At 40.4% G+C, this 25941-nt stretch overlaps 1 protein-coding gene across 2 annotated transcripts in view; it reads right to left on the bottom strand.

Annotated features, from left to right (window-relative positions):
* Positions 1–4097: 4097 nt before the first annotated feature.
* Positions 4098–25941, bottom strand: part of epha3 (eph receptor A3) — a 96970-nt gene continuing 75126 nt past the window's right edge. The window contains exons 12-18 of one of the 2 annotated variants that reach the window (XM_080478239.1): positions 24147–24208; positions 20957–21166; positions 18762–18911; positions 18226–18419; positions 11410–11565; positions 7973–8091; positions 4098–6753 (exon numbers count right to left, since the gene is read on the bottom strand). In XM_080478239.1, coding sequence (XP_080334365.1) covers positions 8010–8091; positions 11410–11565; positions 18226–18419; positions 18762–18911; positions 20957–21166; positions 24147–24208 — 854 coding nt within the window. In that variant the 3' untranslated portion in view covers positions 4098–6753; positions 7973–8009. The remainder of the gene's footprint in view (positions 6754–7972; positions 8092–11409; positions 11566–18225; positions 18420–18761; positions 18912–20956; positions 21167–24146; positions 24209–25941) is intronic. The other variant, XM_080478238.1, reaches the window with a different exon arrangement.

Raw genomic sequence — 25941 nt, 5'->3', positions numbered from 1 at the left:
GGATGAATTAGTAAATAATGGGAATCACACTGTTAACTACTTTTTTTTTTCTTTTTTTTTTACATAGTCCCATGTCATACAAAATGTTTGTTGTAGGACATGGGACTAAGAAGGAAAAAAAAAATCCAGAGATGGCCACGTGGTTTTCTTTCATTGCACTCATTCACCTCAGTGACTGTGTTGTTCCTGGTCCTTTTTGATCGCTGCCTCTCTATCAGACCACCACTGGTGAGCAGGATGTGATGATAGCTTCACTTTCCTTTATGTTGGCACCATTTGTTAAAGTGACAGAAGCACTCTGGGTCCTGTAGTCCTGGGACCAACGTGTGAGTGTTTGCTGTGATGATAACACTATATGTTACTTTGGCAATAAAATGATTGAAGAGTCAGGGTGGGTTTAAACTCCACCGAGATCACAGACCTTACAAAGCCAACAAGCAGCATCCATCTATCTTTGAGTTTGTAGCGTGGCACATGTGGCCAAACCAGTATTGTGACAGCTGAGCGTTCCCAGCAGTGTTCCACATGTACATATAAGATCTTCGTCGTGTCAGCTTTTCCTTGCTTTGTGTCTGTATTTTTTTTTGTTTGTTTGTTTGTTTTTTTGCACATTCTGCACAACACTGGAGGAGTGAGACCTTAACTGTTTCCCAATCTGCTGTTTCGGGCAGATAGATGTGGTGTGCAACAAAGATAATTAACACATGGCATCACAGTGCTTTCTCAGTAAACTTTGAACCCAGGAAGTGCGCTTACAAGGATGACTTCCTCAGTGTAGTTCAGAGAGGTAGCTGAGCGGAGCAGCGGAGTGTCAGGTCATTTGAAAAGCAGCTGCGCACAGTTGGAGGCAAAATATTTTTTTGAACCAAAATGGAACTTGAGGGGGGGGGGAGACGGAGGAATGAGGCTAAAAAACAGGCAGCAGTGGGAGTTGACATCTCAGCATGGGGAGGATAGGATGTGGATTACACAAGCGCAATTGAAAAAAAACATGCTAAAAAAAAAAAAAAAAAAAAAACTGATTAGAATGACAAATATCAAAACATATGAACTATCCACCCACGCCCATGATGAAGTATTGCTTGCCACCAGATAAAACATATTAGTATAACAGCAAGGGTGACCGGATTTGGATTTTCAAGTAGGACACTTGGCCTGACCTCGAGAGCCTGAAATGATACTTGAGCTTCATTCAAACATGCACTATAAATCCAAAGTATGCCTCTGCTGTATGAATAGAAAAAATAGTTATATAGCAAGAATAATATCTCCCTATTAGTGAAGACACAAATTCAGATATAATACTCAAAATATGTTATTTAGTCATCATGAAGCATGATGCGTACCCTTTGAGAAGCACTAAAATGACTGTAATAAAACACTGTACTTAAATAATGATAGAAATAATTGCTCGTGTCAGGGGGAAAAATACTATTATAGAAACATAAAATGTCTGTTTTCTAGACGAATAAAACAGATGAGAATAAAATAATGTTTTGAATAACTCTGTTGTAGAAAATCCAGCTCTCATAAGAAATGTCATCCTGTTTTCTTCAGTGTAATAAGGTAACACTGAAACAGTGGCCTCACAGAGATACTAGTTTAAGAATACATTTTGTGGTCAGATTACAAACTGCTTTGATGTCTGTCCTCTCTGCTATGTGAGCGTAATATATTGGCTAACAAGGACGCCTTTTGGGGATTAAATCACGTGCAGCAATGTATAGAAGTACCCCACTTAATTTAAGTACATGCTTGAATGCCACTTGAAAACTGGCCATTTTAAAGAATTTATGATAAAAACAAAACAAAATGGGGGGGGGGCTAATCTAGACTGCTAAAGTGTACACAGATTAATACAATTGCACTCGTGTCCTGGCTGTCATCTTCTCCTTGACCTTAAGGGTGTAAAATAGTGGTTTATCTCATGAAGAAGGTACATTATCGCCTCAAATAAAAATCAATTTGAGAACCACAGAGGCGACGTCTCCGGTGACAGTCCAGGTCTGTCTGAGCCATAGAGGAACAGTAAGTCGTTCAAGAAGCCAGAAGGGGCGTCATGTTTTTGCCAATTGCACGTTGGCCCCATCCAAAGAGAAAAATTAATTTTACACATTGTGACTTTTTTTTTTTTTTTCCTTTTCCCATTACCTTCCAGGTGGAACCGGGTTTTCTGTATCTGGAGCTGAGGAGTGAATTTCAGCAGCGTGCTACCAGGGCAATATGATGAATGGTTCAGGCTTAATCTCCTGCATTATTTCATTACTGTCTGCCATTGTTTGAAAGGTTCTTATCTTCTTGGATAGAACTGGCAAGGGCATCACACTTGCCAGCACACCTGCCTACCGTCTTCTTTTCTGTGGTTTTGAATTGCTTCATCATCCCTCTGCATGCATTCACTCTCTCCATACCTCCCCCATTTCCGCCCTGCCTCTGTTTTTCCCATCATGATGGTGGTTTCAGCACCACAAAGGTTTTATAGATTAAAAAAAAAAAAAAAAGAAAGAAGACAAAACTAGCAGCGGCTTGTCAGGAATACTGTGTTCATTGTTTCCTGACTAAAGGAGGGCAATGTCCTGTTTTTTTTCACTGAGCACATCTGCCTGGGAACATCTGGATAGTGTCAGCCTTTCAACATTGTGCAGAGCGACAATCACTCTTTTCCCTCGCTGACACATCTCATCTCCTCCCAGTCAGCACGCAAAGACGGAGAGCGAGAGACAGTGATAGAAGATGCAGACATTCCACTTTAAAGTCGCAAAACAAATCAATGTTAACCAGAGGTGATTGGAAACAAAATGTTTTATTAGATGTGGCCAGACTAATAAGGGGCAGGATGGCCGTGTTGAAGGCTGGTTAACAGATGTGGAAAGTGTGTAGATGAAATGAGATAAGTCCAGATCGCAGCTCAAGGAACTGATGGGGCGGAATGTGTCTTGCACTGGAAAATGTTTCTTTCACAATCTGTGTCAGGGATTTTATTACTCAATAACAGAATTTGAAGTGTTTTGCAATAAAACACTTCATAATACGACATTGTCATGATTACATGTATCATAATTATGGCACACGAATTAGGGATCATTACTTTGGTAACATTTTACAGTTGAATATTTGCTTTTCTTTCATAAATTCTTTCACATGTTTAACAGCCACTTCTTGTCATCAAAACAGGATCATTCGGATAAAGGGATTTTTTTGGAATGATGAGTAATGACATGAATAAAAAGCTACAATACCTTTTGTTTGTGAATGAGAAATTACACTTTATTTTCCTGTTGAAATATAATAAAATATTTTGGATGTTTTATAATCACATCATATCACCAGACTTATTAACATTATTTTAATGTAGTGATATTACTAAAATGGAAAATGTTATTGGCTATGAAACATTCTTATATGAAGTGTAAACAGATGCATGCCAAAGTAAATAATACAGTGGAAATACTTTATGTTACCTTATGATAGAAAAAATGAGAAGACCAGAGATTTTTCCTCCTTTTTTGAAAACAGTAGCTATAAGATAAGGAAATTCTTTGAAACCCTTTAGTTTACCTGCTGTGAGTGTACCAATAATGGACAAACCATTACCTTTTTCAACTATTATAAACTTTTTGACATGCACCCGTATTCATTCAGAAGTCACAACATTGGTGACCTTTATTCTGAGGAGCATAGGATGTTTTAAATAAACGTAACGACAATGTCAAAGAACAGTTTGTTATCTCTGTAACGATTAAGATGTGAAACTCATTTGTGATAAATAATTTGCTTATGTTATGGCAGTGTTCAATGTCTGTGGTCCAAGGCCATTGCCCCGCATGTTTTCCAGGTTTAACACATTTGAATCCAAGATATGTGTCGTCGTGAAGTTCTGCATAAGTCACGAGAGCGAGCAGTCATGCTGGACTGAGGCCTTCCGGAATGAAGATTGGACATCATTTTATCACTGCTGGCCTGTGACACTATTAGTTTATAAAACTTTATATGTTTGCAAAGAAAAGTACAAAAAGAAAACACAAGGGCACATCTAACATCCATTTTTTGGAAAATATTTTTGCGAATATTTATTATAAAAATATAAATGTTTCCACTACAAATCATTTTACATTAGTAGACAAGGCCATCTACATTTGCACGCAGGAACTCTCACACAAACACACAGATCAGTCTTGAGACATAAAAATTAAGGATTTGAATATGGGGTTCAACAGTATTGCTCTCTCAGAAGTAAGTCAAAATCCAAAACACAGACAGCAATGACACATAATTTACTCTATGTTCAGAAAATAAGGGGGGGAAAAAAACAACAACAATGCACTGTTGTGTAATGTTAACAAATAAATAATGTAATCATAATCGCTTTTTTATGGTAGAAAAAAACAAAACTGACACATATAATTCAAAATAACATAAAATATAATACAGATTTTTTTTTGTCTCCATTTTTTAATTAAAAATGTTTCACAATTTTTTTATTTTGTCTTTTTATACATACAAACATTTGTACAAAAAAAAAAAAGAAAAAAAAAAAGAATGGCCATGTACATGTAGTGAGATCCGTAGTGCTAGTTGCTATCATTATGATGGTTTACTTTATGTACATGCTAATTTTGAACACATAGCAGCAACAGCAGCATCCACAGGTAGACCAAGTAACAGAAGACAAGACCGACAGACTGAACAGGGCTGGGTTTCCCAAAAGCACCAGATTCACCCCTGTCCGTTAAATACATTTAGTCTATAGCCAAGGCAATAACATTTCCATTAAAAGTGCTCCAATACTGTGTACTATAAGTGCTAGAAGAGGCTTTAAGAGAGCACCTTCGGGGTTGAACATTACCCATCCAATAGCACAAAGTACCAAAGTGCCAGTTTCAAAATACTGGGTATGTGTTGCACTAAGGGACTGGCTGGGAGACATCAAAGTAGGAGACGGGCATCTACAAAAATGGACCTCCTTGAACAAAGACCTTCGAGGGGTGCCTTTAGGAAATCCCATTCTCGATGCATGGCGTGTTAGGACACTAACTCAGAGAGCAATCATTCGTCAGAACTGTGGCATTACCACACTTGGTTAGTTTAGGCAATTGTTGATCAATCCCAAGAGGAAAGGTTTAAAAACAAAAAAAAAAAAAACGAAAACCATAAGTTCCTTGAAAGCAAACTGTAAACTGGATCTATTTGCTTCAGGAGTCCAACGTGATCCAGCCTGACTATTAGAGGCACTCCACTTTTTGTATTCAACGCTCCAGAATTTATGGATTAGATTCAACTTATCTTCAAATAAAATTTCCAATCAGAAAAAGAAGACAGAGTCAACATGGTTTTTGTTAATAAGTTATGGATTCAAACCTCAGCAATTGGACAATAAGTTTTCAGAATGGCATCGAAACAATTATCTGACACACAAAGTTTAAAAAAAAAAAATCCTTCACTTCAAACAGATATTGACACTTTTTTTTTTTTTTTGCGAGAAGTTAGCGATGCAAAACTTGTCTTTCCAACCAGAGAAGATGAAGTTAAAACTCCCGGTTCAAAGCACTTCTGCCACACGTCTAAATGAGAGGGCTAACATTGTTTCCTCTAATTCAAGTCCTTTCTTTCCTCTGCAATTTCACTCTTCCTCCTTCCTCTTTCCATGCACATCTTTCCCAACCTGTACTCTCAGGCTCTGTCTCAGCGCCATTCACTTGGCCTCCCCTTGTTAGAGAAAACAGAACAAAGCACACATCCTGAGATTTCACACAAAGGGCAATGGGTCACAGAGGAATCTGCACGACAACTGTACAATATCTGCTCAGAAGCACGTAGAACATTGACGTCACCGAAAAGAAAAATCTGCGTGGGAAATGAGTCGCGGCCCCTGTGCCTTCCAAACACAGCATTCACTACATTATGCAGGTGACTGACTCATGGCTTCCATGTAATGAGACTGATTTTCTTATTATTGCTTTAATGTGTCCACAGAATGAAAATGCTATAGGTTAGAGCGAAAGAGAAAAATGGCTCGGTTAGCATCTCGGTGTGTCCATACCAGCTCAGTTCTCTCTCGGATAGAGACTGTGAATGTAGGTAGTTGCAACAAAATCTCACACCTCAGATTTTGTGACTCCGGGAAGGGGTTCCACCTCTTGGCCGACGGCTGTGGTTTGCTCCTCCTCGCAAGCAAGGCATCTCAGCCGTTCCTCTGCTCTGTTTCACTGGCTGATAGTCGGGAGTCGTGCGGCCAAACCACAATCACGGAGCGCTCCAGCTTTATGTTAGTCCAGCTCTTGCCCTGTACTTTCCCAGTACAATCACAGTTGTTATTCCTTGTCAACACTGTCCGACCTCCGGGTCTTTCCATTGTTCTCTCCCCCTCTATTAGTCTGTAAGGCATCTCAACATGGGCACGGAGGGCCAGAGAGTAGAGCCAGCCAGGTATCTATCTGGCTGATCTCCATCTGCTCAGAGCTTTTCCATTTCTCTCGCAGGATGTCTCTCAACCAACCAAAGAAAGACATAATTTGAATCATATCATATTCCCCCCCCATTTCCAGTCTGGAGTTGCAGCCACTGTGTCGGACTGCGATTAGCAACCACGGTCAACGTGGACCAACAGATAGGTCTCTGGTGGTTTTCACTTTGTTGGTTTTGTCTTTTTAAACAGGTACCGGGCCATTCTTAGTGTGGGAGTCTAGAGCTTTCAGGCTGCTCACTATCTTCTTCTGCGGTCCTACAATAGTCACTCCAACCTTTTTCAGATCCCTGGTTTGTAAAGGAGAGAGGAAAAAGAGGGGAGGGGGGGGGGGGGGGGGAAACAAAATCAGACAGAGGGAAATATGGGGGCAAAGATGTAAAGTGCGCATTAGTATTGGTGAATGTGACACCCATGTGACATTTAATGACATGCTCCCAGTGGTGCTCCTTTCACTTTCATGTGCAGTTGTCATTCACAAAGGACTGCATTTCCCAGAAGGCTACACTGACAGCTCCCATTATGACCCTGTCGGTGCAGGAAACAATGGCAGGCAAGAGCTACAGTGGCACAGAAAATCTTGCTTTTAAGTTGCTTAGAGCTGGAGATCTTTGACAGGGGAGCTGTCAAATGGGGAGCATCACTGGGACATGTGTGCAAAATTGTTAATACTCATAAACTGAAACATGCATAAAAAAAACACTTTTAGAGGACTATTGAGAAATTACAGCATGTTATTAGGCGTGTTATGCAGTGAAAACCTGAAATAAACAAGTTAGCTTGGTGTACTGAGCCTTCTTCAAAACACACATTGAAAAGAACTACAAGAAGTACATTGTATATATAGTTCAATATACAGAGTATTGAGGATATTATACACAGGAAATCGTGTTACATTTCGTCCTTCCCTCCGACACACAGGGCTGTATTAGTACAAGCAGTAGAGCTGCAGGCAGAAGTGTGGCATTACTACAGAACAACAAACATTTTTAGCCATTCATTTTAGTGCTACAGAAAAGGGAAAAAAAACAATCACAATCACATTTTAATTTTTTCAGATGCAAGCAGATCATTTAGTTTGCAAATGCAGCCAAAACAGCAAATAATTAGAAACATCTTAACCACCCACAAAGAAACAGGGAACAAAATCACACACTTTGCTTCACACCGTCTGTCAAAATAAAGGGACAGTTAACGCTGCATTGTGAACTGCCTTTTACAATAAACAAAAACCCGGGAAACCGCTAAATAATATTTCTCTTTTTAGGCAACATCAAATATTGACCGCATCAGTATATTAGTCAACATCTCCTGACACCGAGTTGTTATGAGCACCAGATTTGGAGCTTTTACGGGTCGTATTTCACTTCTGTTTATAATTGCAGATTACAGTTAACACTGATCCAAACAAAACTATCCCTTTGGCAGACAGACAAGTGGAAGCTCATTAGTGGTTCTGGAGGAAGACTACTGGTGTCAGACAGGGCTGAGGCTTAATCCCAAACCCACCATCCACAGTCTTAGGAAGGTGGAGAGAAGCTGGGGGTTAGAGAGTGGTGATCCCCATGGACGGCTCCCATTCCGGGCAAGAGGCTGGTGTGACGTGGACCTCCGTCAGGACCACTCTACTGGAGAGAGCCAGGTCCAGCAACGTTAACACATTGAACTGGATGTAATCAAATATCGTTATGTCACTGATTACGTTTGACACATTGAATGAATGCTGGTTATTACATTCTTGCAGCGCTGTAAAACAATGAATGTTATAATCTTTAAAAGGATGACAATTCAAACTTGAACAAACAAAGAATGCCAGAAAAACAGATGCAATAGCAGAAGAACAGCAGAAAAGTTTTATAAAAGAAAAAAAAACAGTAGTATTGAATGAATTTTGTGCCTGTTATTGTGTTTTCGGCAAAAGTTTCACAATTATCCAAGTTTTAAAGCCATTGCTGTCAACAGATCACAGGATTATTATCAGAGATGATTTTAGACAACTTTTAATTCCCTACAGAGCCACATTGTCTTTCTCTATCTCTCTCTCTTTTCTGTATAACTTTATTTATCCATTAATTCAGTATTTCCTCTCTGGTCTTTCTTTTTTTCCCTGCAGCTGTCTTTCAGACTGAAGCTTCAGATTCACCATGACTAAAGTTATTTAGCTCCTCTCTTTAGCTCTCCTTTCGTCTTACTGCTGGTGGATTCTGACTTCTGCATTCACTTCTGTGTTCGCGTTATAAAATGACATCTTTGCAGTTTCCATTGCAAAGCTATTGATCCTCTTTTTGGGAGTTGTCAGCATTGTCACAAAGACCTCGAAATCTCAGAGCTTTTTAGGTCAGACTCCCGAGATTGTTTTGTTGTATTTGTCTGCAGCTTAAGCTGGGCAATTTCCACCAAAACACTGTAAGTGTGCACCAAACAGTCAACAGAAAGACTTTATGTGGTCATCTTAAAAATAAAATAAAAATGAACATCAGCGTATTCTCTTATCCTAATCATTTTCAAAGAAATCATCTAAAGAACAACAAACTTAATCAGGAAACAAGACAAACATACAACACAATGTACATTACAATATGAATAACACACATATGCACCATGGTTGATTATCATTGCTCAATGAACAAGAAAATTGATGGAATAACTAACAGCATCTAATCCTTACAGGACCAAAAATCCAATGCATCGGCTTCTGTCCTGTCATACGTTTCCGTGGTGTATTTCATTGTGAATTCAGCTATTAGATTACTTTTCTTTCTTCAGTAGGTTAGGTCAAGGGTATCACACTTCCTTGCGCGCACCCGGAATGAACTCCGGATAGACTCTGTTCACATGAAGAAAATAGCCTGAAAGATGCAGTATTTCTGTAGTCAGCCCATCCTATCCTCGAAAAAGGATTAATCAATTACTCCAGAAGGTGAGTCAGCACACTGCAGCCAAGTATGATAACTGTTCCTCGGAGGTCAGAGCATCGCTGAGCCTTGTGCTGAATATCAAGGACTAGATTAAGACTGAACAAATCAATAGAGCAATCCATATTGAGCAATGCATAGTCCGAGCCAAGGCGACGAGTCTTGTAGCTGAGCTCGGGTGCTTTAGATGGAGCCTTCAGTGGATTAATACAGCAGTGATCCAATTTAGCATACCACCACAGACAAGGCATTTTACAATGATGTGACTTATGTTTTTCCTCAGTTTGCGGCACACAATTTCTGTCAAGATGGAATTCCACCTCGTCTGCAAGTCGGCTATTTTATTCAGGAACATCGCGACAGAAGAAAACCTTTCATGGTTTAAATGGCATGACAAATATCTGGAGAAGAGAAAAATATTTTCTGTGAATAGAAACAATAAGATGAGGCAGAATGAGAGAGAAAACAAAGATTTAAAAAAAACAAATAAAAAAAAACATCCTCAATGCTGAACAAACAGCAATAATTGAATGTTCTGCTCAGAGACAACTGCACAGTTCATGGCAATTTAGAGCTGCCGACGTGAGAAAGCACCTTTGGTGTGGATGCGAGAAGCCTCTCTTCTTCAAAGTACTGTTAAGAGCCACTGCTCGTCAGCTTGTGGTGCCAGCTCAACAACTCAGCCTTACTTAAACGGCGGTACATGACACAGTACTTCACTCCAGCATATTAAGTCTCGCACCGTTAATGACTGCCCGGTTTGTGAGGTAATTGAGTTACGGCTGCTTGTCGCTCTGACCACCACACCACAGCAGCCCCCACTGCTGCCATCACCACTGTGAAGGGCTGCTTTGATCACAATGATTAGAAATGTCCAATTATTTACTCTGTCACATTCCACATCAATTAAACCAGCGGCAGCAGGGCGAGGGAAAAACAGGGGGCAGGAATAGAGCGACAGACAGAAGAAAAAAAAAAAAAAAAAAAAGGCTACAAAAACAAAAAGATAAAGCTTCATTTCCCCCAAGTAGCTGCGTTTGGGGAAACCCCTTTTCCGTCTTTGGTTTTGATATATTTATCAATATAGATATTTGAACACAAAAATGGAAATTATACCACAAAAACATAATGTAGTACATAAGTAAAACATTTTTAGATAAATAGTTAGGATTTGAATAGAACGGTAATTCCTACTTTTATGTTTAACACAGTAATTCAGATTACTTAGCAATAGTGATGAAAATATTCACTGTGCTTTAACTTTTTGAATTGAAAACAAATGAATTCATTCTAAAAACACAGTTCAATGATTGTGCCATTCACAATGTTTCTGACGTTACACCTATTTTGCACAAGCCCTACAGGATGCTCCTCACATTCATATCTGGGGAACTGAATCATCAATGACCAGAAGCGTCCGAAGGTCCTTGGTACTGGTCAATCTGCTCAACATCCTTGACTTGCAATTGATATTTGTCTTTCAAATAATTTCGAGGCCATCTTTGCTCGGTCTTTGTTTTGCATTTGAACAAATCAAAGCACCGAGCGTTTTCTAGCTCTGCATACCTATCTGACAGCTATGCCTTCATTTCCTCTTTCAAAGCCCACTCTCTCCTCTTTTATCTTGTCAAATCTCCCCTTTCATTCTCTCCCTCAGTAGCGTCTCTCTTATTCCCTTTCCCACATGGTACTCGCATCTCTTTCTCTCCCTGACTCACTGTTGCTTTCCCTTTTCTTTTCTTCTCCTTTCCTTTATTGCTCTCATCTTCCCTTCTGGTCTTACTTGCAACATTAAAAGAGCGTGGCTAAAGACCTGTCGTTCTGAGTTACCGTGAGTCTCATCTGGACACCTTCAGTAATGCATCTATACCTTTACTTAGTGAGAACAAGATTATGTGTGTGCCTGTTCCTCACTCAGAGCCTCTTCAGTTCCAAGTTCTTGTCTCCGGTGCTGGGGCCCTGTAAACTGCTACTGGCATGAATAGGCTAGAGAAGCGCCTGATATCTGTGTCTGTGGGTGTGCTGTCTTACTCGGTGGATGTCTTGGCCAAGGTGTCGCAAGAGCTGTAGCTGACCCCGGAGAAGGCCTCTTTGCAGGGCAAAGTCCTCATTCCATCCATCCAGTCACCCATTGTCCCCATCGAGGGCACCTCCGAACTGCTCCTGTCCAGCAACAAATTAGCAGGCCTGGGTAGAAGGGACAACAAATAGCAGCAAAGTTAGGAAAGAAACTTGTGTAAGTGGAACATAGATGCACGAGCACCCTCCAGATCCTCAGCTGGTCATCTATATTCATGACTGCAGCAACTGTTTGTCGTGCAGCTATTTTTTTTCTTCTTTTTATCATGGATGGAAGCAGCGTAATGCTACAGCTGAATGACTATCAAAGGTATTCGGATATGATGTTTACGCTCTGATCTTGTCCCTTCGAGCAAACACTACATCAGCACAGAAAACTATGTATGGAATGTGATTAAACTATATTTCCCCCCACAAAACATTTGCATCCTACAAGTGGACGCTCCAACAGACTATGTGAGCAGCATTGTCTGCAGCAGTAGCAGAAGCTTGATCATATATAATGAGCTGTGTAGCAAACCCATTGGTATGCCTCAGTGTGTTGCACAGTCGAGACCGTGTCATGTGTGGCTCGAGGGCTTTTTAATCTCAGAAACAGATGGGAAAGTCTATGTTGTCACACCAACTATTTCTCATTCCCCTTTTACAAATAAACAGCTGATGCTGTTAATTGCTCATTGCTGGCGCCATCCACGGTCACTGAGTTAGCATTGAGTTGTTTCTTCCAACTTGTGTGAAATAACAACAACAGTTTCTTCTTCTAGTTGTTGTCACTTTCCTGATTATGCCAGATGCTAATGGAAAGTCAGGCAAACACTTTCATGGTATCTTCAGAGGTTTGATACTCTGTGCTTGACACCAGTGCGCCACATTTTTGGTTGAACAATGCGTCAAATATTCAACGCCGAACTCCACCATGTATTCATATATTAAAAGGCGAACGGGCAATGTGTGATCAAGTAAGACTTGATAGACAAGGCAATGTGATGGTTTCAAGTGAACTGAATACTTCCTCTCAGGAATATTGAATTGCTTTACATTAATTTCCCGTAAACGCACTCTGAAGTCATTCATTTGCCTCGTCTTGACCTACTCTTTAGTGTTTGTCTGAAGTTAAAACTTGTCCTCGTCGTAAACCTTGATGATTTTCCTTATGGAGACACCACAAAGACGACAAGTCCCATTAATGCAGGTGTGTAAACCGATTCAGGCCCAGACAACGTAAGTCAATACACACACACACACACACACACATACTCACACAATACATTTGGGCTTCCAATAAAGCTGTATCAAACCATCACCCTAAACATTTCCATACTGCATTTATCATATTCAGAAACAAGATTAGTAACAAAAGCAGCATCAGTTTCTGTCTAATTCCATTATCGTTTCCTGAAACACATGTGCAGTGTGGCAGAATGCAACGTGAGATTTGATTAGAGTTGATGGTTTCAATTGGATCAAATCAAATTAAATGCAGTGCGTTGGGCTTTATAATGCTCAGTCAACAGTAGAGAGTGAAGGAAAGGCTGCAGGCACCGCTCTGACCAACTCTGATTGATGTTTGCCAAAGAGGGGGGTGGGGGGGTGGGGGGGAGGAGGAGGACGCTGGAATGGAAAGACTTACAGCAAGCATGAGAGGAATATTTGCACCGAGAGAGGAAGGGAAGCTGAGGATGATAGAGCTAGAGAGCTATGTTCTTCATCAAAGTCTAATTTCAGAGGCTATGACTGATGCTTGTTTGTACAAATGCGGTTGTTGTGAAACCCGATCACACAAATCAAAGCGAGGAACAGGAAACCAGGCCAAACCTCATTAGGTCAAACGGGGACCCGAGAGTCACCGATCAGTTAAATAGCTGTACATGAATGTCTACTGCAGGATTTAGGAGGAGGGCGTCTCAAAGTACACACTTTTGAGTTATCGATGCATATGCAACACCTGTCTGGCGGTTTAGACAAAAGCACCTGTGCTAAAACGTGCACATATGGAAAACCAAGAAAGCAGAAAAGGACAGCACAGAAAAAAGGTAGTTTCCCCTCAGGGAATACTATTCATAGCCAAGTAAATAAAGTCATTATAATAGTAGGAAGTCCACCGCCAGCTTCCTGACTTAGATTGGCGGGAAGGTTTGGAGTGATTCTAAATTTCTGTGTGTGCATGCGAGTGAGTTTGGGAAATATTACTCAGGGAAAAAGTAGGTGTGAAAGGAAATACAATTAGCCATGAACCAGCTACGCATAAATGTTTCAATCTACCCAAAATATCACAGGGCTGTAGAACTTCAACAAATGCATATAAAAATGAGCATTTATATAAAATTTGTAAATAAAAAACTTCCCTAAACAAAAAAAATATTGAAATACTGTGTTTTGCTTAAATTTGCTGGAGGATATCTCCAATTTCTGCTCATATGAGTTCCTTTTCTTGATACAACAAATGACAAAGAACTAGAAAATGTACATCATACTTACATAAAATAGAAGGAAACATGAACGTGAGTATCAGTCACTGGTAATAGCTGCCAGTACTTTGGCAGGATGACAGGTTCTAGTTGCTCCTGTTGCATTGAGCCAAAGAAGGAGAGACACGCTTCTTGTATTTTCTATACAGACTGTGTTTGTATTCATTTTGTGAGTATGGATGAAGGGAATTTTGTAATCAAAACACTGTAAACTCTGATTTATCAAATATAAAGTTGTCAGCATGACTAAAGACGATATGAGATACTTTCATACACCAACCAGGGTATTTCTTTAAGAGGACCAGTGAGGCCTAACAGTATTAATTATATTAGAAACATTACAGCGTGCTAAAAAGTTGACTTGATTTATTTTTTTTTTCTGATAATTTGGAAAATTAAGTTCTTCAATTCACAATAATTTTTCACTTCTGTTTTTTTAACTTTTTTCCACAAGGTGAAAAACAAGTGAAGCATTAATATCCTGATATAGCAGAAATATTCTATGTCGCTGATTGATTAAAATAAGTAAAAAAAAAAAGAAAACATTCAAAGGAGTGCTATAATGAGAGATCACTAAGCTGCTATTAAGTCACAATGTGAGGAGTCCCCGACGAAAAAAAAAACAAAGCGGCGGGTTGAGAGAAGAAAAGCAAGGCGACATGTCAAACAGAGAAGAAGGAGAAAAGAAGGAAGAGGAGGAAGAGGAAAAAAGATGCTCTTGAGGTGGTGGAGTGGGTGTTGTTACAATGATTGAGTCTTTTCCTGCCAGATCAGAGGCCTGTCAAAATGCTGAGGTCCCCCCAGGACCCCCTGGAAAGCCTGGCTTCTCAAAGAGGAAGGAAGCTGAAGCTCGACGGATGGGATTCGCGAGGAATAGAGGGAAGTATGAGAATCTTCCTTGGATGATGGTGACGGTTAAACACTTGTTACATTTTCAAAAGTGTCAAGGATGAATTGAGATGTTTCTTGCTGATATAAATCCACTGAAAAAATATCTAAATAGATCTAATTATATTTTACATGTCAACTTTGGGCCTCATCTTTTTTGCACAATTGTTGATCTCTCTCATTTCTGTACCGTATCCTCCGCATTCCCTTATCTGATCTGCTCGCCTTGTTTCTGCTTTCTTTCCCACCTCTGCTGTCTCCGCTGAGAGGTAAACTGCAAATGACCTTGTTTCGCCTCCCTTATCATTGTCTGTGTTTCTTTTGTTCTTACATTTTCAGCAACATCTCATGACAACTCAAGAGACAAGATGATTGGAGGGGAAACAGAAAGATGAAGGGGTTGAAAAAAAAAAAAAAAAAGCATCTGTCTGGCGGCTTGGGGGGCGGGTGGGGCTTTCAAAACTCCTTGTGGACTTAGCGTCACACAGCAACGCAGAAAACACCCGCTTGAGCAGAAAAAAGAGAATAGATACACAGAAAAGGAATAAAAAAAAAAGCCTTCCTTTCTCAGTCGATCCCCGCTCCCTCTTCTGCTGTTTCTTTCATTATTGTGAACTCCGAGCAGCCGTGGCAGTGCGGGGCTCTAGTTTTTAGAGCTCGCAGGGGAAGAGGGGAGAGGTGGAAGAGGAGAGGAGCTCAAACAGAGGAAGCATGCGGGGGCAGGACCGTGTGGGAAGAAATTGCCTCTCACTGTGTTACTGGGACAATTCCCAAGGTGGATCTTGGAGGAGGTTAGCTTGATATATGGGGCCAATATTTGCCCTTTCAATTCCACCTCTGTTGGATAAGATAGATATGATGTAGTTTTAATCATCGCTTCTCAGGTGGTTTGAGGAAAGCTAAATTGCTATTTTGATTCGATTTCAGCCAGAAAGTGCCGTCTTGCCTATTTCTGCTCGAAGATTGAGCTTTTTAAAAACATTTTTTTTTCCTGGTATTTTGTTTGCATATGTTACGCTTAATTCTGAGTATATCCGTTGTTTGTTTTTTGTTTTTTTAACAGTCCCATGGTCTTCTGTCTATATTTTAGACAATCTATGAATCCAGCTTAAAAAATGTTTTTGTTTTGATTATTTTAACCCTTTTAAATTCCCCATAAGGCAGACAATTTAGGACATTTCGACTCAAACCTTAATTCCAGCACAACCAAAACTTCCATTCATCCATCTTCAATGCTTCCTTATCCAATCCAGTTGTTGGGCAGTAAAATTGATCCCAGAGGATCAAAGGTGAAGGCAAGTAGATCATTTAGATTTACCAATTAACGTCAGCTGTATGTGTTTGAACTGGAAGAGGAAACCAGAGTAGCCAGATAAAAACTATCCCCCGAACAGGAAGAACATGCAAACGCAGAAAGCCTCCCAACTGGAGATACTCTGGATGTAAGGTAGGACGGCTATTCACTACACCACAGCCCTCCTAACTTAACTTATTAAAGTATAAATAAATGAATCAATGAAGCACCCTATGAATTCACAGTTATTTAAGTTTTTTGGCTTATGAAAAATGGTCTTTTCATAAAATCCCCACACTAACTAAATCTGTACATGTATATGTATGTATTGAAGAAACCCCTTTTCCATCTTTGGTTCCGTCGAGAAAATCCAGTTTTTATTTTGGACACATTTTTACCGCTCTGCAATCTTGCACTGTATTTACAAGAAAATCTGATAGACAGTGGCCTCCAGTCCTCACTAGACTCCTGTTGGCCCGTAATTAGTCTCTGACAGCCAACCTTGGCCCACTGACCGCAGTCTTTCTTCATCCACATGCGGGGAGGGTAAACTCTGACCAGGTCCCACCCCCGAAGCCTCCAGATGCTCTACCCTGGTTCTGGGCTTTGGTCTGGGCTTTGTAGAGGAGGACGGGGGGGGGGGGGGGGTGCTGCATTAGCGAGCCAGGACAGCCTTGAGACAAACGAGGTGTGTAGAGCTGAGTGCAGCTGCTCCCGCTGTGCAACTGCCGCCGCCACGACACACACACACACGCACGCACACACACACACACACACACACACACACACACACACACACACACGCACACACACACACACGCACACACACACAGGCACGCACTCAGAGTTCTCATAAATCACCACACCAGCCTCTGTCGGCCAGCCTGCGCTCACCCAGTGTTAAAAGCCAATCAGGAAAATTACATGCAAACTCCAAGGGACCCATTTTCAGTTTCTTAAGAAATCATTAGTCAATGTTATGAGCTTTGACGTCTCCATAATACCATGGCCGTCTGCTGCAGACCCAACGCCTGGATCCCTCCCTACCCTGAACTGACAACTGTACATGGGCTGCCCTGTATCCCTACAGCCCCCTGGGAAAGAGTGGTGGTCCCAACTATGGAAACAAGCATGAAGGAGGGTACATAGAAGGGCAAAAAGTAACCTGAGAACAAGGGAAAGTGAGGTGGAGGAGGGACAGGAAATGGAAGAAAACTTGGACTCAACATGTTATGAAAAGGTAAAAACTACATATACTCATTCATTCTTAAGTGACTTTGAAAATTTTAAAGTGGAGATCATTAAATTAGACAACCTACAAACATAAACAATGTGCAGCATTGAAATGAAACCACAATCTGTGTAAAAAAAAGATAAAAAGGAAAAAAAAAAAATCTTTCCACCAGTCTGAAAACAACTGGTTTATTGTTCATTACATTAGTTATAATGACGTCGAGAGAAAAATCGTCAACTGCCATGAACATGTAAATGCATTTCACTGTGGCACAAAACTATATCTGCTGCATATAGAAGGCATGTGGAACCAGTACTGTTGATCTGGTAACTGATTGTAAACTGATCAATAAAATAAAAGCCATTCCAAAACTAACTTTCCTTTCAGATTACTAGACAAAGACGTCACACACTTGCAATTTGAAAAATTGCTATGAAGGTAGAGACAATTAAAAATGGCTTACATGATGCTTACAATACAGGTGTTTTGCCATTTTCTTTAAAGTGTATGTTGTATATTATCAGTATCGATAGTTCGCAATGGTACATTTACCCTTTTCTTTGTTGGAAGATCACAATTTCAGTCAAAACAGGCAAAAAAAATACAAGATCCCCACTAATTCAGCGTAGAAACTGGAGCTTATCAAAACATCCATCCATCCATCCATTTTCTCCCACTTATCCGTTTCCGTTTCACATAGCACCGATTAAGAACCTTTCCTGCAGGTGGTGAGCCCACGGGAAGGTGGCGCCGGGCTCTTATCAAAACATACTGCTTTTAATAAGAGAAATATTCCTATTGAATTTATTGCCCCCTGGTCTAAACCTACCATTTTCAAGATACTAATGACATGATAAATGAAAGATCCAATATCGCTTTGATACCTGGAAGTGGTGTTGGCCGTGATTTTGAGGCTCCCGGGGTTGCGGATGAGTTTATCCAGGATGCTGACTATCTGTTCAAACTTAGGCCGATTGTTCCTCTCTTTCTGCCAGCAGTCCAACATCAGCTGGTAGAGGGTGGCAGGACAGTCCATGGGCGGGGGCAGGCGGTAGCCCTCATCCACAGCTTTTATTACCTGCAGAAAAAGACACACAGGATTAGAGAAACGAAAAGAGACGTTAATTCAGACTCAAGCTCAGTCAATTAGTCTGCATGGTTATTATTTTTAATTGGAAAAGGTTTGCATACTAACGCTGCTGTAAATATAATGTCATCATTACACCTCATGTGTCTTTTATCTTAATCAACTGAATGGATGAGTGGTTCTTTTTAAAGTATGAGCACCTGTGTAATTACATTTCCTCCTGAACACAAATATCTCATCTTTCCCAACATGAACTATGTGGATAAATAATTAGCGGGCCTTACCCATACCCATTCTAAAAGAAGTTACCGTGTCAAACTAAGGTGTACTTACATCCTGATTGGACATCTCCCAGTACGGCCGTTCCCCATACGACATCACTTCCCACAGCACAATGCCATAACTCCAAGCATCGCTGGCTGATGTGAACTTCCTGTAAGCTATGGCCTCTGGAGCTGTCCACCGTATGGGGATTTTACCTCCCTGAGAAACGGGAAGAAAAGTATTGCAAGTCAGTTTCTTGTCAAGTTATGAAATCAGTAATTTCTAAGTGTGACAGGCTTGCTACCTTAGCATGCCATCGGCTTTTACTGATGAACCCATTGATATTCAGCAAATGATTTTGAAAAAGTATATATCAAAGCAATCCAGATTTCATGGACAGGCTTTTGTCCCTTTCAAGAAAATCTTATAAGCTGTTCTAAAACCCTTAAATCCCAGAGGCCTCTGTGGTTTGGACTGAGGAATGGGAATCCCAGCTTCAAAACCCAAACATGTTATGAACTACATCTATCAATATTTCCAGCGTGCTGTGAAGTTCCTGCTTTAAAAAATGTAAGCAGGTTTCATGTCTTTTAAAAACAGGTAAGACACAAGGAAGCAATTTCTCAATTTCATTTGATTGGCTTGGATTTATTTACTTTCCCAGACTGGCACGTAAGTATATGTAAGCTGATAATAAATGACTCAAAGGAAGAGGAAAAAAAAATCTTTAATCAAACTTTATCAGGATCAATCTTGAAGACGGAAAGAAAGAACATTAATCAAACCCTAATCCAAAGTTTCCTGCATAACTTTTCACTATAGCATGTAGTTGCATTTGTCATTCTGGCCGGGCAGCCAGACAAATGAGCAAAATGGAGCTGAGGAAAGAGGAGTGATGGCAGCCAAAGCTAACAGAAACATTGGCCAAGCTGCTCAGCCTGGTGCCGTGTGTTCACACACTGTGCCCTTTAAAAATCTCATTCTTTACTGCCTGGTGCCTACGGGAACACGGGGGAACATATGAAACAGTAAAACACAAACAGACAAATGACTGCACAAATGAACAGGAGTGTACTCAGGAACATAATAAAACCACAAACATAAAAACACACTCACCGCCTCTATATTCATACTATACCCACCTGTTCTACCAGGAGATCGAATAATAAAATGTGCCGAAATCTCTTCACACGCAGCAACACACCCACATGCAGACACACAACTTTCATTCAGGTTTCTCTTCAAAAGTAAAAACTAGGAAGCTTGAAATATAAAAAACTGCTTTTGTTCAGTTATGTCAGTTACTGTAACATGGCAGAGTTTATTATTCTGTCGTATTATCTTAGATTATGTTTTCTGGGAGAAAGGCAAATGGCCCACTGACTGTTTATTTGACAGGCAATTCCCAGCCAGCAAATTATACTCTGTTTGAAGGGTTATCACGCTTCAGTGAGACCATCCTGTGTTGAAAGTGACCACAGACACACACACACACACACACACACACACACACACACACACACACACACACACACACACACACACACACACACACACACACACACACACACACAGGTACACGCACACGCACACGCACACGCACACGCACAGACAGGCATCCATGCACAAACTGAGTAGAGTTGATATTCCTGTTGGCTTTATCTCATTTTTGACATGACTTGTAGAAATAAAATGAATAAATACCAAAATAATTAAAGGAGTTTATTTTCACTACCAATCTTATTAAACTTGTCCAACTTGTCTCTTTAAATCTGAAATGTGTCATACCACGAGTAGACGTTAATTGAATTTTATCTCATTTTTTTACCCCTTGCCTGAGTAATGAAGGTGTTACAAGAAAAATCCTCAGCAGACTTTTAAGATATATGAAAACACTCTAAGCCGTTTACAGGAAAATCCAACAACTCAAGATCTATTTACCATGTAAGGAGGCAAAGTAAGGTCAGCATTAAGCATATACTTAGCGTGAGATTAGACCAATGAAAATGAACATGAGCAATTATTGACAATTTGGGCTGAAGAAAGAAAATATTTGGAACAAAAACAAGCTGCAGGAAGCTCCTGGTCTCAGTAAGAGTGATTGTCAGAGCAGTGTATACTAACAGCGGTAGTATATGGTGCTCGGCATGATATTTAATAATATTTTGTTCCCAAACAGAAAGTAATGCTCCGTTGCATCCTCCTGCAAAGCATTTTTATTCATGTCATTTAGGCACTTAATTTGTGTTTGTGTTCCAGCTCACCCTGGTTGTGTAGGCAGCCTCCGGGTCGTCCTCCAGGACCCGGGACAAACCAAAGTCTGACACTTTGCACACCAGATTGCTGTTGACCAGGATGTTTCGAGCGGCCAGGTCTCGGTGAACGTAGCCCATGTCTGAAAGGTACTTCATCCCCGAGGCGATGCCGCGCAGCATGCCAACCAGCTGGATTCCCGTAAACTGGGCATCATGTTTCTAGAAGAAATAAAGAAGGACAGACGAGATAAAAGCACACTGTGTTAATGTCTCACTCCTAATGTACATTATATAGAGCACAAACAAGAATCTGACCTTTCTGCTTATTTGCATAAAATGTAACCTTTCTACATTACCATCCAGTCTTTTCATTAACCTTTAAAGAGCACCTTTCACATTCTGCACCTCATCTTTAACTCAACTGTGAAATCCTAAAGTCACAGTAACGTATGGAAATTAGAATGAGACCAGTATGAAGATGGGTTTCTTTCGCTTAGTATATCACTTATTATTCAAATTGGATCACTTAACAATAGGAGTAAACTGGCCTGATATACAGTATATGATAGATTAGCTCAAAAAATAAATATAAATTGTTAATATCATAAACTGTAGCTTCAGGGCTTAAATGTTATTTTTTATTATAATTGCTCTTGTAAACTGTAGCTTCAAGGCTCAAATGTTATTTCTAAGGCCATAAGAAAACAATCGTGATAAAGATTCCACATACTGACACAGCGCTATTCTAATGAAAATAATCCAAAAGGTACAGATATGGTGCTCAAAATATAAGGAGAAACAAATAGCAACGATTTTTAATTGCAAAAATAAATATTTAGACAACGATCGAACAGTCATGAGAATCATGAATAAGTCAGTCACATGTCTGTGCATGAAAAGCAGCATTATAGAGCAGTCCAGGCTCTCTAAAGTTGACAGTTTTCCAATCTGCATTCTGCAACCTTTCACTGTGAATTTCATATTGAGAAAGTTACTCAATTACCACTGGCAATTACATGTGTGTCTTTCTAGCATGTGGCATATGAAGAGCAATCGAAATAACAGTAAAAAGTTAGCAAGCTACAAAAAAAAAAAAAAAAGTAGCCAGATTACTCTAATGTAAATGTCATGAATCTCTCAGCCAGGTTTAGTACACACTACTACAATCATCGGGGAGACTGCTCAGTGGACACTCATTGAAGACGAGTGATGCACACTGAGGCACAGACTCTATCAAAGTAGAAATGTAGATTTAAAATTCTTTTTTTTATTGGTGTTAATCTAAGATTATGTTTGACTGAAGTCATAACACGTGAAACTGTGTTTTAAGTGTGGTGTAGGCCTTTCCTGACCGCAGGTCCTTGATTGACAACCTCAAAAAAAAAAAAAAAAAAAAAAAAAAAAAAGGTAAGCCACAGAAAATCATTGCTTAAAAACTGTTAGTCATTCAAGGGGCGCTGGATCAAAACATATTCGTGAACATTTGGCCGTGAGGTCAAACTGTGGCTGGAAAAAGTGTTAAGACCGCAGTCTTGGAAAAGATTGTGAAGAAATGCAGATGGACACGTTAGGGAGGCTCCACGAGAACAGGGCTGGAGTTAGAGCATCCAGAGCAGAGGGATCCAAACTACAGGCGGGTCAACTGGAGCCTGTGGCTCATTTTCAACAAATTGTCAGAAGTACAATCCTTTCCACCCAGGAATCGATTCTGCTTCTGGGTATCGACGCTGGGCAGAGCTTGAATAAGTTAGTTATTCAACCAAAAAGAGGCTAAACAGAGCAGTATTGCTGCTGGATGTCCTAAACAAGCAAATCTCAGGATATTTCCTGACAAATTCACTCATACACTTCACCTCCAGTGAGTTGTCCAGCAGTTTGTGCATTTCAATGTGTTTGATGCTCACTGAAAAAAGTCGACACCGCTGATCTGGAGCCAGCACAGACAGACATGTCCGCTAAATGTATAAGAAGTAGAACTGGAATGTCTGAACCGAAGCTGCTTCAATGTCAGTGTTAAGTATCTGCAGCCAGCGATGACTTGAGGCACAGTATGATCTGTTACTGTCCGTTGTTTTACCTCCACCAAGAGATTTTAGATCAAGGCATGCTAAGACGACAAGCTTCGTAAAGATGCTGGTTTTCTTTTCCAGCGGGACTTTCCACCTGCCCACATTTCCAAAACTCCACGAAGCTGCTTCACTGACCATGACATTACAGAGTTTCATTGGCCAATCAATCTGTAAGTTGTTTTCAGGACGAAGATGAAAGAGCCACTCCGCAGAGGAGCTGAAAGACATTACCAAAACAGGCTGATCGCCTTAATGCCACTCGGCATTGATGCAATCATTTGTGCAAAAGGAGTCCTGGGCAAGTATTGGATTTCTAAATTAACATGACTTTCGGTCCTTTTGATTCTTTCTGGTGGGTCTTATGGAATATTTTAATATGTTCTAAAATACAGAATTTGTGACTTCGAATATGAGAAAAGGCTTGAAATATTTCGGTCCATGTAGAAGAAATCTATCCACCGCTCCTTAAAAACAGTGGGTTTCTCTGTGTTTGTAAAGGATCACGTCATATGGGAGATGAGTGTAAGATGAGTGTGTTTTTCTTTGGAAAATGAGCGAGACCCACCTCACAATTTGTCTGGAACAATTAGTGGCCAGACCACCTGGTTTAGTCACTTCAAAGTTTGCAGCTTCAGAATGCATGCTACAATGCATGAGCTCTGAAATTGAATGCATGGGTGTGTATTTGTGCATATGACACATTCTGAGACAATGATCAAGTGCAGGCCTCTGTGAAAACGTCAGGAAACAACAGCAACCCGCCCTGTATATGCCTGGATGCATCGCAGACACATGTGGAAAAGGGCTAAAATGGGCTGCAGTATGTATGTTTTCATGCCAGTGTTGTGGTTTGGCCGGGTGCTTCGGCTAATTTCAGAGAAGCAGGTCGATTCCTCTTTAAGAGACAGAGCCATGGCAAGAATCTAATTCAGCGCTGGCTGAGAGAGCAGTGGGGATACAATTATGAAAAAAAAAAAAAAAAAAAACCCTGTCATCTGATGAATGGTTTGGAAAGTAGATCTGAAAATGATCAATACCACTAAAATCAACAGGCTTTCTTAAAAAAAAAGATAATTTGTGTCTGGTTAATGTATGGAAATGTATGAAAATCAGATGTTTGTTGTACTTACTCTTAAGAAGCTGTCAAGGGAGCCATTCTCCATGTATTCAGTGACAATCATGACAGGTTTACCTGCAACAGAGATGAAGAACAGCTCAGTTAAATTACTCGCATAATTAATGTTCTTAACATCTGTTTGCGGTCCGACACAAATACCCAACAAGCAAAAAGATGCAAGAGCTTAATACATAATTGACTTTAGATTTACACTGAGAAAACAGTAAAAGTCACAGGGAGTCAGCAGGGCGGGCTGCAACTTGATTTAAAACAGACAACCACAGGTCCTGATAGTGACTAGGCTCAACTTGCTTCTCTTTCTGTCTTTTACACACACACGCACGCACGCACGCACGCACGCACGCACGCACGCACGCACGCACGCACGCACAAAGCAGAATAGAGTGATCCAAGTCATAGTTTTAGAGTCCCAGCAGGTCAGCTGTCAAAGTGTGACATCTTTATTTCTCTGGAAGATCTGGCTGTAAATCCATGCTGCCTGCTATCATCTGTACCTGATCAGACTAAAGCCAACACCAGGTTTATGACATGGAGAGAATGAAAAAAAAAAAAAGAAAAAGAAAACCCTAAAGAAAAAACCCCTTTAAATCACCCATTGTTAAAAGAACAGCGTCAGCGTCATGACTTGTTTGTGTCCCAGGCGGCCTTTGTTCTCCCTCCTTCACTATTGACTTACCACCAGCCCTCCCGTTTCTTCTCCATCTTTATTCTGATTAATGTGGCCTCCTCCATTCCTCCCCATGCCCTTTTTAATCCCTCAGCGACCTTTTCCCTATCAGTCCTGCATTTCTTTCCCTATCACTCCATTCATCCCTCCTGCATGTTTTAATGTGAATCCTTTCCACATCTGGTCAGGCGGTGATTTTTTACGTTTTTTTTTTTTTTTCCTGTTTTCAGAAGTGACGGGGGGTGATTGAAGAGGGCGACAGAACTGGTTGTTAAAAGAAACAAATCTATTAACCTCACCAGGGGGAGAAAAAAAAACTGTTCCATTAACAATGACGGAACTTGGCTAAGTCGACACCTTTAGATAAATAAAAGCAACTCCAAACAAAACCGATGTGCAGGAAAGTTCCACTGTGATTCTTAGTCAGAGTGATTTGGGTTATTTTTGATTGAGTTCTATTGTTTTTCCATTGAAAAACACAATGAAGACAATAGGTAGGCGAAGCGCTTCTCTGAAGTCAGGGATCTTGGAAAAATAATACTAAAAGCAATACTTCCAATCTCTAATCACCGTGAAACATCCAGAACCACACATCTTTAGGCCCATTTTGTTTTGTTCTCATACAGAGACGAATACAATAATAAGTCAATTTCCTCTGATTTTCAAATAAAAATGTAACTTTCTGAATTGAGCACGGGGTGGGCAAATGTAGAAACCAAAGCTTCTCCGTTAAATTTAGAGAAATAGTCCTGGTCTGATTTTTATAATCTGAAGTATGTCATGTGCGCTAAAGTATCTCAAGGTGAATGTTTGATTTTATTTTCAGACATGAACAGCAGTCCCCTGGCTAAAAGTCCTGTTTTTGACTGATCCGACCACCCCGGCCTCCACTTTATGTGGACTTGGTGACTCGTTACGCTTTGGCTGTGTTATGGGGCAGGAGACAGAGTGCGGTGAAGAATTTACATACACCTATTCACACACATAAACACTGCAAGTGGTCACATCATAAATATCAGTCATTTTAAACTTCCAAAAACTTAAACCCACTTTAGTGAGTTTCTGGAGAGGTGGTGGCAAGGTCTTCATTTCTTTTTCTTTTTTCTCCCCTGAAAACAAC

Source organism: Lipophrys pholis (assembly GCF_963383615.2).
Source record: "Lipophrys pholis genome assembly, chromosome: 13".
Taxonomy (NCBI): Eukaryota; Metazoa; Chordata; class Actinopteri; order Blenniiformes; family Blenniidae; genus Lipophrys; species Lipophrys pholis.
The sequence above is the reverse complement of the archived record's forward strand: the minus strand, read 5'-3'. Positions and strand labels throughout refer to the sequence as shown.